The following is a 10,970-nucleotide window of genomic DNA, read 5'->3' on the forward strand; positions in this document are numbered from 1 at the left end:
CCAGTTTCATTTTAACTGGAGTGGGCCATCAGTGTGCTCCTCTTGACTGTGTGGAATGAATATTCGTACCCTCTATGTCTACTGAAGATATTTTTGCCTAAATTAAATGATAGGTTTGATGTTTCCAAATTATGTAGTTTCTTATCATAAATATCTGTACAGATATATGTGCAAAGTTTATCCTCTATGTCTATCAAAGATATGTGTCTAAATTAAATGGAATAGGTTTGATGTTTTCAAATCAATTCTTATAAGTATATGTATATGCATATTTATCCATATATTTTTAATTTCTCTATTTTTGAACGTATGTGTGATATCAGTAATCTTTCAGAACAATAACTTTATCAATTCAATGTCAAACATAAAGATACGTGGAAGTTATTATTGTGTAATTTACATTAATACGTAGTTCTGTATATCGTTTGTTTACATGTTTATCTTTTAAGGTCAAGTGCTCGAGAATGCTGTTGGCACGTGCATCTCATATCAACACGTAATAAAGATAAGAATGTTTTGTTCCTTGTTGATGTTCGCAGTCAGGAAATACTAGAGGAAAAAGCAAAGTGTGCTAATTCATAAATGTTTAATAAAAAAATGTTTAAAAATAATCGAATGCAATAATTGGTAACAGTTCATTTCGAACATATTCTTCATAATGTGAACAAGAATAGGAACCGTAGGAAAGTGAATTGTGAATTAGGCCATCTATCAATGCGATATTAATCTTTATGAACTCGAGTGTCTGTCTCACGCCCGACGAAAACTATATTCGTTGATATTTCATAAATTACATATTAGCATACATAACACACATGGCATGCACGCACACATACCTCTATGGCTAATATCTTTAAAACAGCGATCGAAGAATTCATTTGTTTCTAGTTTTACGTAGAAATTCGAAATTTTTGTTCTTTATTTAAAATAAAATCTACTCAATTCTGACATCTCCTAAGTTAGAAATCCTTTAAGAAGAGATTCTACTGTTTTTTAATTAATATTTTCGACGTTAGTATTGAATAAAAAAAAAAAAAGTTAAATTTTGTTTCCGTGGGATATATGAAATATTCTAGTTAGGAATAGCGAATTATTCACGTTGGTAACTCTGTGATTTACTCAAAGGGATATTCTAGATAGAGTTAAAAATTTGCCATTGCTTTGGATCTTTTCATTTTAGTTCTGCGATATCTGAACGCAATAAATTCAATAAAGCGCCCCTTGGGTGCACTGATTTGTTTAGGAGCTTGCGATGCTGTTAAGACGGCCCTGGATAGAGTGGGAGAGCCAAGCCTCCGATCTATTTGTCTTTGTCTACCAGCGCATGCGTACAACCGTTTGATTCCACACACGCTTTCGAAATATCTCTTTATTCGATTTCATTCATGTAGCTTTCAACTGTTTCTGTTTATTTATATTATTGTATACAGACATATTTCATAATCAATCATTATGTCGTTTATGTCTTTTTAGTACCTTTTTAAAATTAAAGTCAAATTATTAAAGTTGCTTTTGCTTAATTTTCATATATTACATGTATTTAGCATATGTTATTTACATATGATTAAATAACGATGAGTTTTGGAATTGGATATGTCTCTCTCGTTTACAATAGAACCTCCTGCAATAATCGAGGTAACTAATCCACCAATTAGTAAGCTCCACTATGTAGAATACTACGTCACTGAACATACTTACATTGCATTATCCAATTGTAACAGCTATTAATAATGATAACAGCTATTATAACACTGTACGTTAATCGAGAAAAGGTGATTATTCAAATGCCATTCAAGTACATTCGATAACAATAAATATCCTTGACCTAATTAATCGAAATCAAATATTACGTATACATTGCAACAGACAAGACAGGCCTTTGCAAAGATAAAGTTCGTCGTTATCAGAAGGTTCAATGATCACGTTACAAAACCGCATGCATTACCATAATCGATGAAAATAAGTTATCTTGTAGGTCTCGTTTAATGTCTCGTGCTGAATAGAAGTAAGTGTTACGTGTAGAAATTAATTCTGTGCCTTTGTATTCAATCATTTATTATTTATTTTTTGCTTGTAGCTCTAATTTATGCACTTATTTATTTTTTGTGACTCTAGTTTATGTAGAAATATTCCTTCATCCTTTAGTTACATTGAATTTAATTTTAATTTTAAGTTTCATTTTTTTAAATTGTCTACATGATAACATAAATCTCAACAGTTTTTACTGTATCACTATAAGTATCATATGTATTAGATGTAAAAATTAATTGTGTATTAATTAATTAATTTTATCACGTTAAAGTAACTCTTTCATTTTTGAAATTCTCGACCTGACAATTGTCAAAATAATTTTTAATTAATCTACTGTACACTTTTTAAAAATTTGTGTTCGTTTCGTTAGATTCATTTAAATGCTCTTGTTAAAGAAAACAGGTATATGTATATAGATAGATGATATGTATCTATGTATAATGCAGTTGAATTTGTTTTAATTACATTTGCTTAAGGAAACTTAAGGTAACTTTTATGTCTCCTATATTTAAATTGCAAGGTTTGAAAACAAGAATTTTTTTTATTGCATTGCATGTCTCTTTTAAATAAAAATTGCCATCTTTCCGTGAAATATATACAATTTCTGTTTTAAATAATAATTGCATCTAGTTGATAATTTTCATATTTGAAATCAATACATATTGTTACGCCAGGAGGTTGAAACATGAGAATTTATGTTAAACTATATATACTATATAAACTATATATATTTCAGTTGTAAATAATAATTACATTTACTAAACTGTTTTTACTAAAATAAATTCTTTGGAAATTTTATAATTCATATAATTTTTAATATATATCCAATAAAACGTATTTTAGGTGTTAACTTATGTAACACTTAATGTTAGGTCTAAAATTAAAAAATTAATTAAAAAATTAAGCATTTCTTATTTACCATAAATTTGATAATTATTATTAATTGTTAAAAGAAATCATTTCACATTCGACATAAATATCTTCGATAAATATCTAATAATGAAAGTAAATAGAACAAAAATGTTTACCATTGATTCAAAAATCATGTATTCCTCACCCAGCATAAATTCGAAAAACCATTATGAACTTTATTGTAGCATATCTATTCTCGCAAATTTGCATTACACATTAAAGTCCCTATATAAATAACTGCGTGATAATAATATTACCAAAAAAATTTGTTAAACTTCAACACAAAAATAATATATAAACCATACTATTATAATATAAATATCTATAATGTCTTAAATTTATTTCAAGCTTTAAAAATTAAATGCAATGAAAAACATAAATAAAAGAACATTGTCTAAACTTTGAGAATATTTTACAAGCGTTACTTTATTATTTACTTACTTTAAATTATGTTTTTAAAATGACGTTAACGTCAATAAGCATAATCCATCAACACAGTAAACAATATTAACATAATATCAAAATATAAACTACGAAGTCCTGAAAGTTACACAATGGCAATGTATTTTACGACGTTCCATATGGCATAACAAAAACATGTGCGAATGAGGTTCGAAATGCGTCTCCAATATATAATGTTTATCAAACATACAAAATCCACTTTCAAACAATCACATATTTATGTTTACAATTAGCTGTGCCTCGGGGTTCCACTCGCGTGGAATACTATTTATTTCATGTCATTCGCGTTTGTTTCACGTTCGACTGACTGTTCAACCGCGTGTTCCTTTATGTATCAGTAGGTGACTGTCTCTTGTTTTCCGTAACTCAGATGTTTCTCATGTTTCAATCGATATTTCTCATTGCGAGTATAACGATGTCACAACTTTATTTATAAATTTTGAGATTTCAAATTGAAAACGTATTTTTATCCAAATAAAACATAGCCTATGTTACTCAGGGATAGTGTGGCTTTCTATTACTGAAAATTTGTTTAAAATCGGTTTAGTAGTTCCAGAGATTAGCCCGTTTAAACAGGCAGACAGACAAAAATTTTGCAAAGCGTGATTGGGTTTTAGCAAGGTGCGAAAAACCATATAAGAGCTTAAAAAAAAACATTATTTCGAAATCAGATACAGACACTTCACTTCCATTTTATTTATATAGATTTGTGGAAAACCACTTGACTATAAAAAATGTGTTTTGTCTGTAAAATTATTTCAACCTCTATCCTTATGTCATAATTTATCCACACAATTAATATTATTGCATGCTAAGAAGTATTTCCAATTTTCATTTATAATTCTATTTAATTTCTCGCAAAAAAATATTCAACGTATTATTTTCGTTTAACTCCTTCCTTCAACGTCACATTAAAAACATTCAAAAATTAGACGTAGTAATTGAAATCAAACTTCGATATTCCATAAGTTTACATAGTAAAAACTTTTACTTTAGAGTAAAAACTACTTTCATCTGAAAAAACAATAAATTCACGCTGTACTGCTTATTTCGTATAAATAAAATGGATGTCAAAGGTTATTAGCCTTACGCTGAAACCTGCATGCTGATTGGTCGGGACGAAGGGTGTGTATGGTCGTGCCTCCCATCTTGGATTTTTACGTGTAAGTAGGCCAAAATAATCTATGTTAGCTATTAATAGAATACCATCTCCTCGTGTATTAGTCATACCAAACCATAAACATTGGACAACAATTGAATATATTACCTTGCTCGATAGGAACTCCTGGAAACGCGAGTAAATTTCTCGTTGAAAAAACTTCACAGGCTCTTAATCGTAACACACCTTCAGTCGCACTGAGTCGCACTGCCGCCGCTGCGACCAGTCAGTGTTACACAGTTGTTACCAGACTCGGCTCTCACTCGCGCATGCGCATCGAAAGAAAGCTGAGCGCGCAGTGCTGTAGCTATAGGAAACAATGTATGATCCAGTGATGGACATTCGTGGAATTTTTCCTTCGAAAATTCATTTCTGCGCATGTGTAAGGGGCCTGTGCAATTTTCCCGCGTTTTTAACGGACAAATTAAGTACAAGAGTGTTAGTGTTCGTGAGTGTAATATTAGGGAAAATTAAAAAGAAAATGGATAATGAACCGCAGCCGTCCACGTCAGGAATCATCAAGGAAAAGAAGAGGACATTATATTTTGTTCCTTACTGGGATCCAATGGTACCCTAAATTCTAAGTAAGTGTATATAGCAGTGAAGACTGCAACGCTCGCTCCAATGCGCATGATCAGGAAAAATCCCACGAATGTCCATCACTGGTATGATCCCATAGCTACGGTTGGCGCCAAAACCAGGAAACCCATTCTTTTAGTTATAAAAAATGTGTTTTATCTGTAAAATTATTTCAACCCCTATCCTTATGTCATAATTTATCCACACAATTAATATTATTACATGCTAAGAAGTATTTCCAATTTTCATTTCTAATTCTATTTTTCTTTGGGGTGACTAAAGGCGTCAGTTTTATGGTCGTATTAGATACTTCACTGACGCTAAAACCAGTGCACATATGCGAATAGGAGCCGAATCTGGCATCACTTTAGTGCTTGCTCCATGGAGGAAGCCATAACAATATAGATATGTTGGCTCTGGCAGATTCTTTGAATAGGGCAGATTGCAGCGAAATAAAAGAACCTATTTCTCTTACAAGAAGTCCATAAGATGCCAGTGAATTACGTATAACCATAATTTTTAATTTTGGTGTCGATAATTGGAAGGATATCCTTATGTCAGGATTAGGGTGGTTTATCCTATAATGCTACTGAATTCTACTTATATTATTATATAAGTATAGCTCAGTGGTATAATATTATACGAAAAACAGAATTCTATGTATGCGTAGAAACATTTTTAGTATATATTTAATATACTTAGAATTAGTATAGACATTTGAATATGCAAGTTTTATATTTTTTTATCGAAGAATACACACATACAAACAAATCCTACATTTTACATCTTTAAGGTAACCATGCGTATCGACACTAAATGGTGCCATCGTCCAGTGTAACGATTCCATAAACAATGAAATATAGAAGAGTCAATGTGTGGTCGAAACACGGACATAGACGGAAATAAGACCTCGCACTATGATAAAACAAATAAAGATAAACTTTGCTTTATTTACAGTGCGTTATTGTATTAGCATAATGTATAGACTAACTAACAATAGTCTTATATGGAATCTTAACTTTCTTATATCATTCGTTGCTTCATAGTTTTAATGCCGTTTACAAAGAAATATAGAAGAAAGCAGCGATATCTTCGAAAAAAAAAAGAGTAACCAGAATTGAATTTTTGGCGCCAGTAATCTAATTCGCGCATGCGCAATGATAGCGTCAGTAAAGTACCTACTACGACCATGAAACTGGCGCCTTAGTCGCCCCAAAAAATGAGTGATTTAGCAGCAGTGATGGGCAAAACCCTAAGCTTCGAATAAATCTGAAGTTTGTTGATATGTTTGTCTCGTTTCCTCTTTTGAATATTTTTTTCAAGGTATATTCGACGAATATTTTTATAAATTAGCAGAGACTAGACAGAATCACTCTGCTGAATGCACCCAATGATATAAAAGAATCGGGATCATGCACGGTTTCTTATAGCTACGGTCCTGTGCGCTCGGCTTCTGCGCATGCGCGAGTTGGACAGTAGACTCTCCCACTTTGCGCATGCTCCGTACCGTGTAATTCGAAAAACTATTTGCCACAGAGTAATACAATATCGGATTAAAACTGAAAAGAGATTTGCATCTTTGATTATTAGACGATATCGATGAATTAAATATGTAAACAATTTAATGAAATGTATTCTAAAAATATATATAACGAGTTTAAATATAATGAAATACCCTTAACACCTGTGAAATGTATGGATAATTCATTTTATTACTTACACTATTTTCTTTCCAATTTGAGCAGCCTGATCAATTAAATATTCATTATCAATTAATATTTCAGTAAATTACGCATTATAAATAATTATAGGTGCTCTACCTATTACACAACAAAATGTAGAGTTGGCAACATTGATAAACACAATCTTATGACTTCCAGTGACCTCTTTGAAAAAAGACTATCTTCAACTGATCCTGACTGATGTTAAAACAACAAATACTTTCTAAATTAAAATTGTACGTGTGGTAAGACAGTTTCATTATACACAATACTTTTAGATTCCTCTGTTAATTGGTTTGGTTATAGTAATGTAGCAGCTGAAATTACAAAGAATTTAATACATACTAATTTTCAGATTTTGGTATCTTCAATCAAGCATTATCACTTGAACAAGTACTTTGATATCTGATTAAAATAATTATACCAAATTATGGATTTAATAAGATTTGGAATATTAACTGGTAAGTACAAGAAAATTTTAGCTGTTACTTTATAATTGCACTCGTCAGTTGGAATTGAACGTTTTTGAATTACTTAATCTGTAATATCTTAATTCATTATTTATTTTTGGATAAAAAATATCATGACTATTGTTAGTTAGCGACAGCTGCTCCGCGAATAAATGCGAAGATGTAAGTGGGCCTGAAATAGAGAATTGTATCAACAACAACGAAACTGAAATTGGAAAGATTCTTAAAGGCACAGTGTATTGCAAAAATATAGTTCCCGATGATGAATGTTCAATAAAGGTAATTATTTGCTATAAGACTGCCCACTTACAAGCGTACATAACATTTTCCTGCTATCATTTTATAAGAGAATTAAAAAAGAGTTAAAATTTCATATGTATTTTTCTATCACAGGCAACTCTAGTATCTTGGTGCGACAACAAACAAGTAGATGTTATTCTTACAATTGGTGGTACAGGATTTTCCGAAAGGGATGTCACTCCTGAAGCGACAAAACAAGTAATTACCAAAGAAGCTCCTGGCTTGACTATCGCAATGTTAACTGCAAGTTTAAAAATTACTCCAATGGCTATGCTATCCAGGTGAATTCCATAAAAAATTCTATATCGTAATTTACATCCAAATTTGTTAGTAATGGTCCTTTAATAAATTTAATCAAGAACTGTATGTGGCATACGAGACGAAACTTTAATAATCAATTTACCTGGATCGCCGAAAGGAGCAAGAGAATGTTTAAATGTCATCGCATCTGCTATACCACATGCAGTCGACTTAATTAGAGACAATAAAAAGAAAGTAAAAGACACGCATGAAAATGTACAAAATAACACCAATGCTTGTTTACACAAATGTCAGCAGAGAACTTCGGTAAGGATACATTTCATATTAATTATATACATTTTTATACTGGAAATGTGGATAAACAAAATTTTGGTAGATGTGTTCAGGAAATGTAGTCGATCGTTGTAGAGAATCACCATATCCAATGATCTCTATGAAAGAAGCCTTACGAATGGTACACGATTGCGTAGAAGCATCAAGACCCAAATCAGAAGTAGCTGTGGAAAAAGCTTATGGTAAAATATTGGACTGTGATTTGTATTCCAAGATTGATTTACCACCATTCAGAGCATCTATTAAAGATGGTTATGCAGTCTTAGCGAGCGATGGGAAAGGCAAGAGGAAAGTTTTGAGTGGAATAAAAGCTGGAGACACTGTGAGCAATATTATTACATTTATGACACTTAAAGTTGCAAATATTGTAAAATTGTTGTCTTTATAGGCCAATACAATTAAACTTCTGTGTGGCACATGTGTAAGAGTCAATACTGGTGCTCCAATTCCAGATGGTAAGTTTATATACTTAAGAGAGTGCAATTGGTATTCAATAGAAGAATTTTTAACTATGTTATTTTTATATCGCAGATGCCACAGCAGTTATACAAGTTGAAGACACCAAATTATTAAAAAGAACTTTGGATAACACGGAGGAGGAAGAAATTGAAATTATGACAGAAATAAGAGAAGGACAAGACATTAGGTACTTATATTATAGTGTTTAAGAGAAAAGAGAGCATAATGATTTTATTTTTTTATTTCTTTTAAGACCTATTGGCTGCGATATTAAAAAGGGAGAATTAATTTTAAAGGCAGGAATAAAACTGGGAGCAGTAGAATTAGGTCTTCTCTCTGCGTGTGGATATACAGAAGTATCTGTTATCGATCTTCCAAAAGTTGGTGTTCTATCTACGGGAGATGAATTGCAGTGTCCTGGAACACGCCTAATGCCCGGACACGTGTACGATAGCAACAAAATTACTTTGTTATTGATATTAAAAGAGAATGGTTTCGATCCTGTGGACATGGGTATCGCACAAGATGAGTAAGTTTATCTAAGTGTACGTTGAGTAAGTTATTAAGTGTATGTATATTAGAGTGGTTCTTATTTTCAAACAATTCATGTATTTTCCATTTAAACTTTTCAAAGATTTGGGGCATGTATTAATATTAAAATTAAAAGCTCAAATTTTGCAGGAATATTTTCTTATGTATTTGCAAGGTATTTAGGGGGAGCGTAACATAGATTCCAGAAATCATTGAAATAAGGACCACCCTAATGGATATATAAATGTAAAAGCTACAACCATTAAGTATTTAAATTTGTACATTAAATAGAGAGGCTGTGATGATAAACATGATCGAAAATAGTTTAAAACAAGTCGATGTGCTTATAACGTCAGGCTCTGTCTCGATGGGTGACAGAGACATGTTGAAGCCTATTCTGCAACACCATTTTAATGCTACGATACATTTTGGTAATTGTAAAAATTGTACAACTAAAGTTATAGTAACTATATAAGGAAAGTTAATTAGAAATATATGTTTAGGACGAGTAAACATGAAACCTGGGAAACCAACTACTCTCGCGACGTGTTTATATCAAGGCATGAAAAAATATTTCTTGTGCTTACCAGGCAATCCAGTTTCTGCGACTGTCACTATGCATTTATTTGCGTTACCATTATTGAAGATGCTGTGCGAGGATTATTCGACACCTATAATCGTGAAGGCCAAAGTACGTGATACTTAAAACCATTAAAGTGTTGAATATACAGTTTTAAGTTGTACAATATCAAATTTTAAGTTGTATTTCAATGGCGTCTTATTTCTCTTAATTTTAGTTGACGACGTCTTACAATTTGGATCCACGTCCAGAATATGCAAGAGCAATCTTAAAATGGAACGATGAGGATGTTTTACCACTGGCTTATAGCACTGGAAATCAAATTAGTAGTAAATTACTCAGCTGCAAAAATGCAAATGCATTGCTGATGTTACCCGGTCGTACTAAAGAAAAATCGGAATTACACGAAGGAGATGTAGTGCAAGCGATGTTATTGAGATCAACAAATTGTGCATGATTAAGCGAAACGGGTGCAAATGAAAAGAAATATTGATACAGTAACGTTCTATATTGAATTGTTTCTTGGTTACTTTCTATTCAAGTCACATGGATATAATAAAAACGCTTTACATGGATCTACCATCTTCACACGTTTACCATTCCTGTAACAGGATATTTACTATAATATGCAATGGTATGATAAGATTGTCTAATGGTTTATAATATATATATTTTTATACACATTATAATTAATGAGAAATTTAAATAAATTGTGGTAAATAAATGGTGTTTGAAATAATATGATTTTGTTATGATTAAATACTGATTGATACGATTAAGTAAAAATTCTTTATTGTTGTTGATTTGTTTATTCATTTCTATAATATATATTATGGCAGTTTCGCGTTTGATTTTATCATCGTAAATCCTTTTTCGTCATTGAATCTCAATTTGAAAAGGAAATGCGTTGTAAATATTAATTTTTTGTATAATGAATTAGACACTGGCCTACAGTTTCTTTATCGACAGTTACAAATGAATACATTTGTAAATAGAACTTACAACTAAATTTATTAAAAACTAAACACATATATTATGTGTAAGTCAAGGGGTTCTGTATGATGTTTATTCTGACTAAAGATGTTGCAAGATTATAGTGATTTGCTCGTGCTCTGTTTATCCAGACTATCATGCTTCTTATAATCTCTCGATCGTAGAACAATGGTTTTTTG

The 10,970-nt window shown here is 31.4% G+C and overlaps 2 protein-coding genes across 5 annotated transcripts in view; one reads left to right on the forward strand and one right to left on the reverse strand.

The window, feature by feature from the left end:
• LOC128893977 (carnitine O-palmitoyltransferase 1, liver isoform) overlaps nucleotides 1-4,812 on the reverse strand; it is a 17,900-nt gene extending 13,088 nt beyond the window's left edge. For all 3 annotated transcript variants that reach the window (XM_054155328.1, XM_054155327.1, XM_054155325.1), the window contains exon 1: nucleotides 4,673-4,812. The gene's annotated coding sequence lies outside the window, so the exon portion shown is untranslated. The remainder of the gene's footprint in view (nucleotides 1-4,672) is intronic.
• A 2,176-nt stretch (nucleotides 4,813-6,988) lies between these two features.
• On the forward strand, nucleotides 6,989-10,601 carry LOC128893978 (gephyrin). 2 transcript variants are annotated; one of them, XM_054155329.1, is made up of 12 exons: nucleotides 6,989-7,100; nucleotides 7,220-7,325; nucleotides 7,462-7,613; nucleotides 7,728-7,915; nucleotides 7,994-8,201; nucleotides 8,272-8,550; nucleotides 8,617-8,683; nucleotides 8,760-8,874; nucleotides 8,941-9,216; nucleotides 9,510-9,649; nucleotides 9,722-9,909; nucleotides 10,016-10,601. In XM_054155329.1, the coding sequence occupies exons 2-12, from the start codon at nucleotides 7,295-7,297 to the stop codon at nucleotides 10,253-10,255; spliced, it is 1,884 nt and encodes a 627-aa protein (XP_054011304.1). In that variant the 5' UTR covers nucleotides 6,989-7,100; nucleotides 7,220-7,294; the 3' UTR covers nucleotides 10,256-10,601. The 2 variants fall into 2 exon arrangements, with proteins under 2 accessions (XP_054011304.1, XP_054011305.1); XM_054155330.1 differs by having other exon boundaries at nucleotides 7,004-7,109.
• Nucleotides 10,602-10,970: the final 369 nt, after the last annotated feature.

This window comes from Hylaeus anthracinus, unplaced genomic scaffold, assembly GCF_026225885.1.
Source record: "Hylaeus anthracinus isolate JK02 unplaced genomic scaffold, UHH_iyHylAnth1.0_haploid 3, whole genome shotgun sequence".
In the NCBI taxonomy this organism is placed as follows: Eukaryota; Metazoa; Arthropoda; class Insecta; order Hymenoptera; family Colletidae; genus Hylaeus; species Hylaeus anthracinus.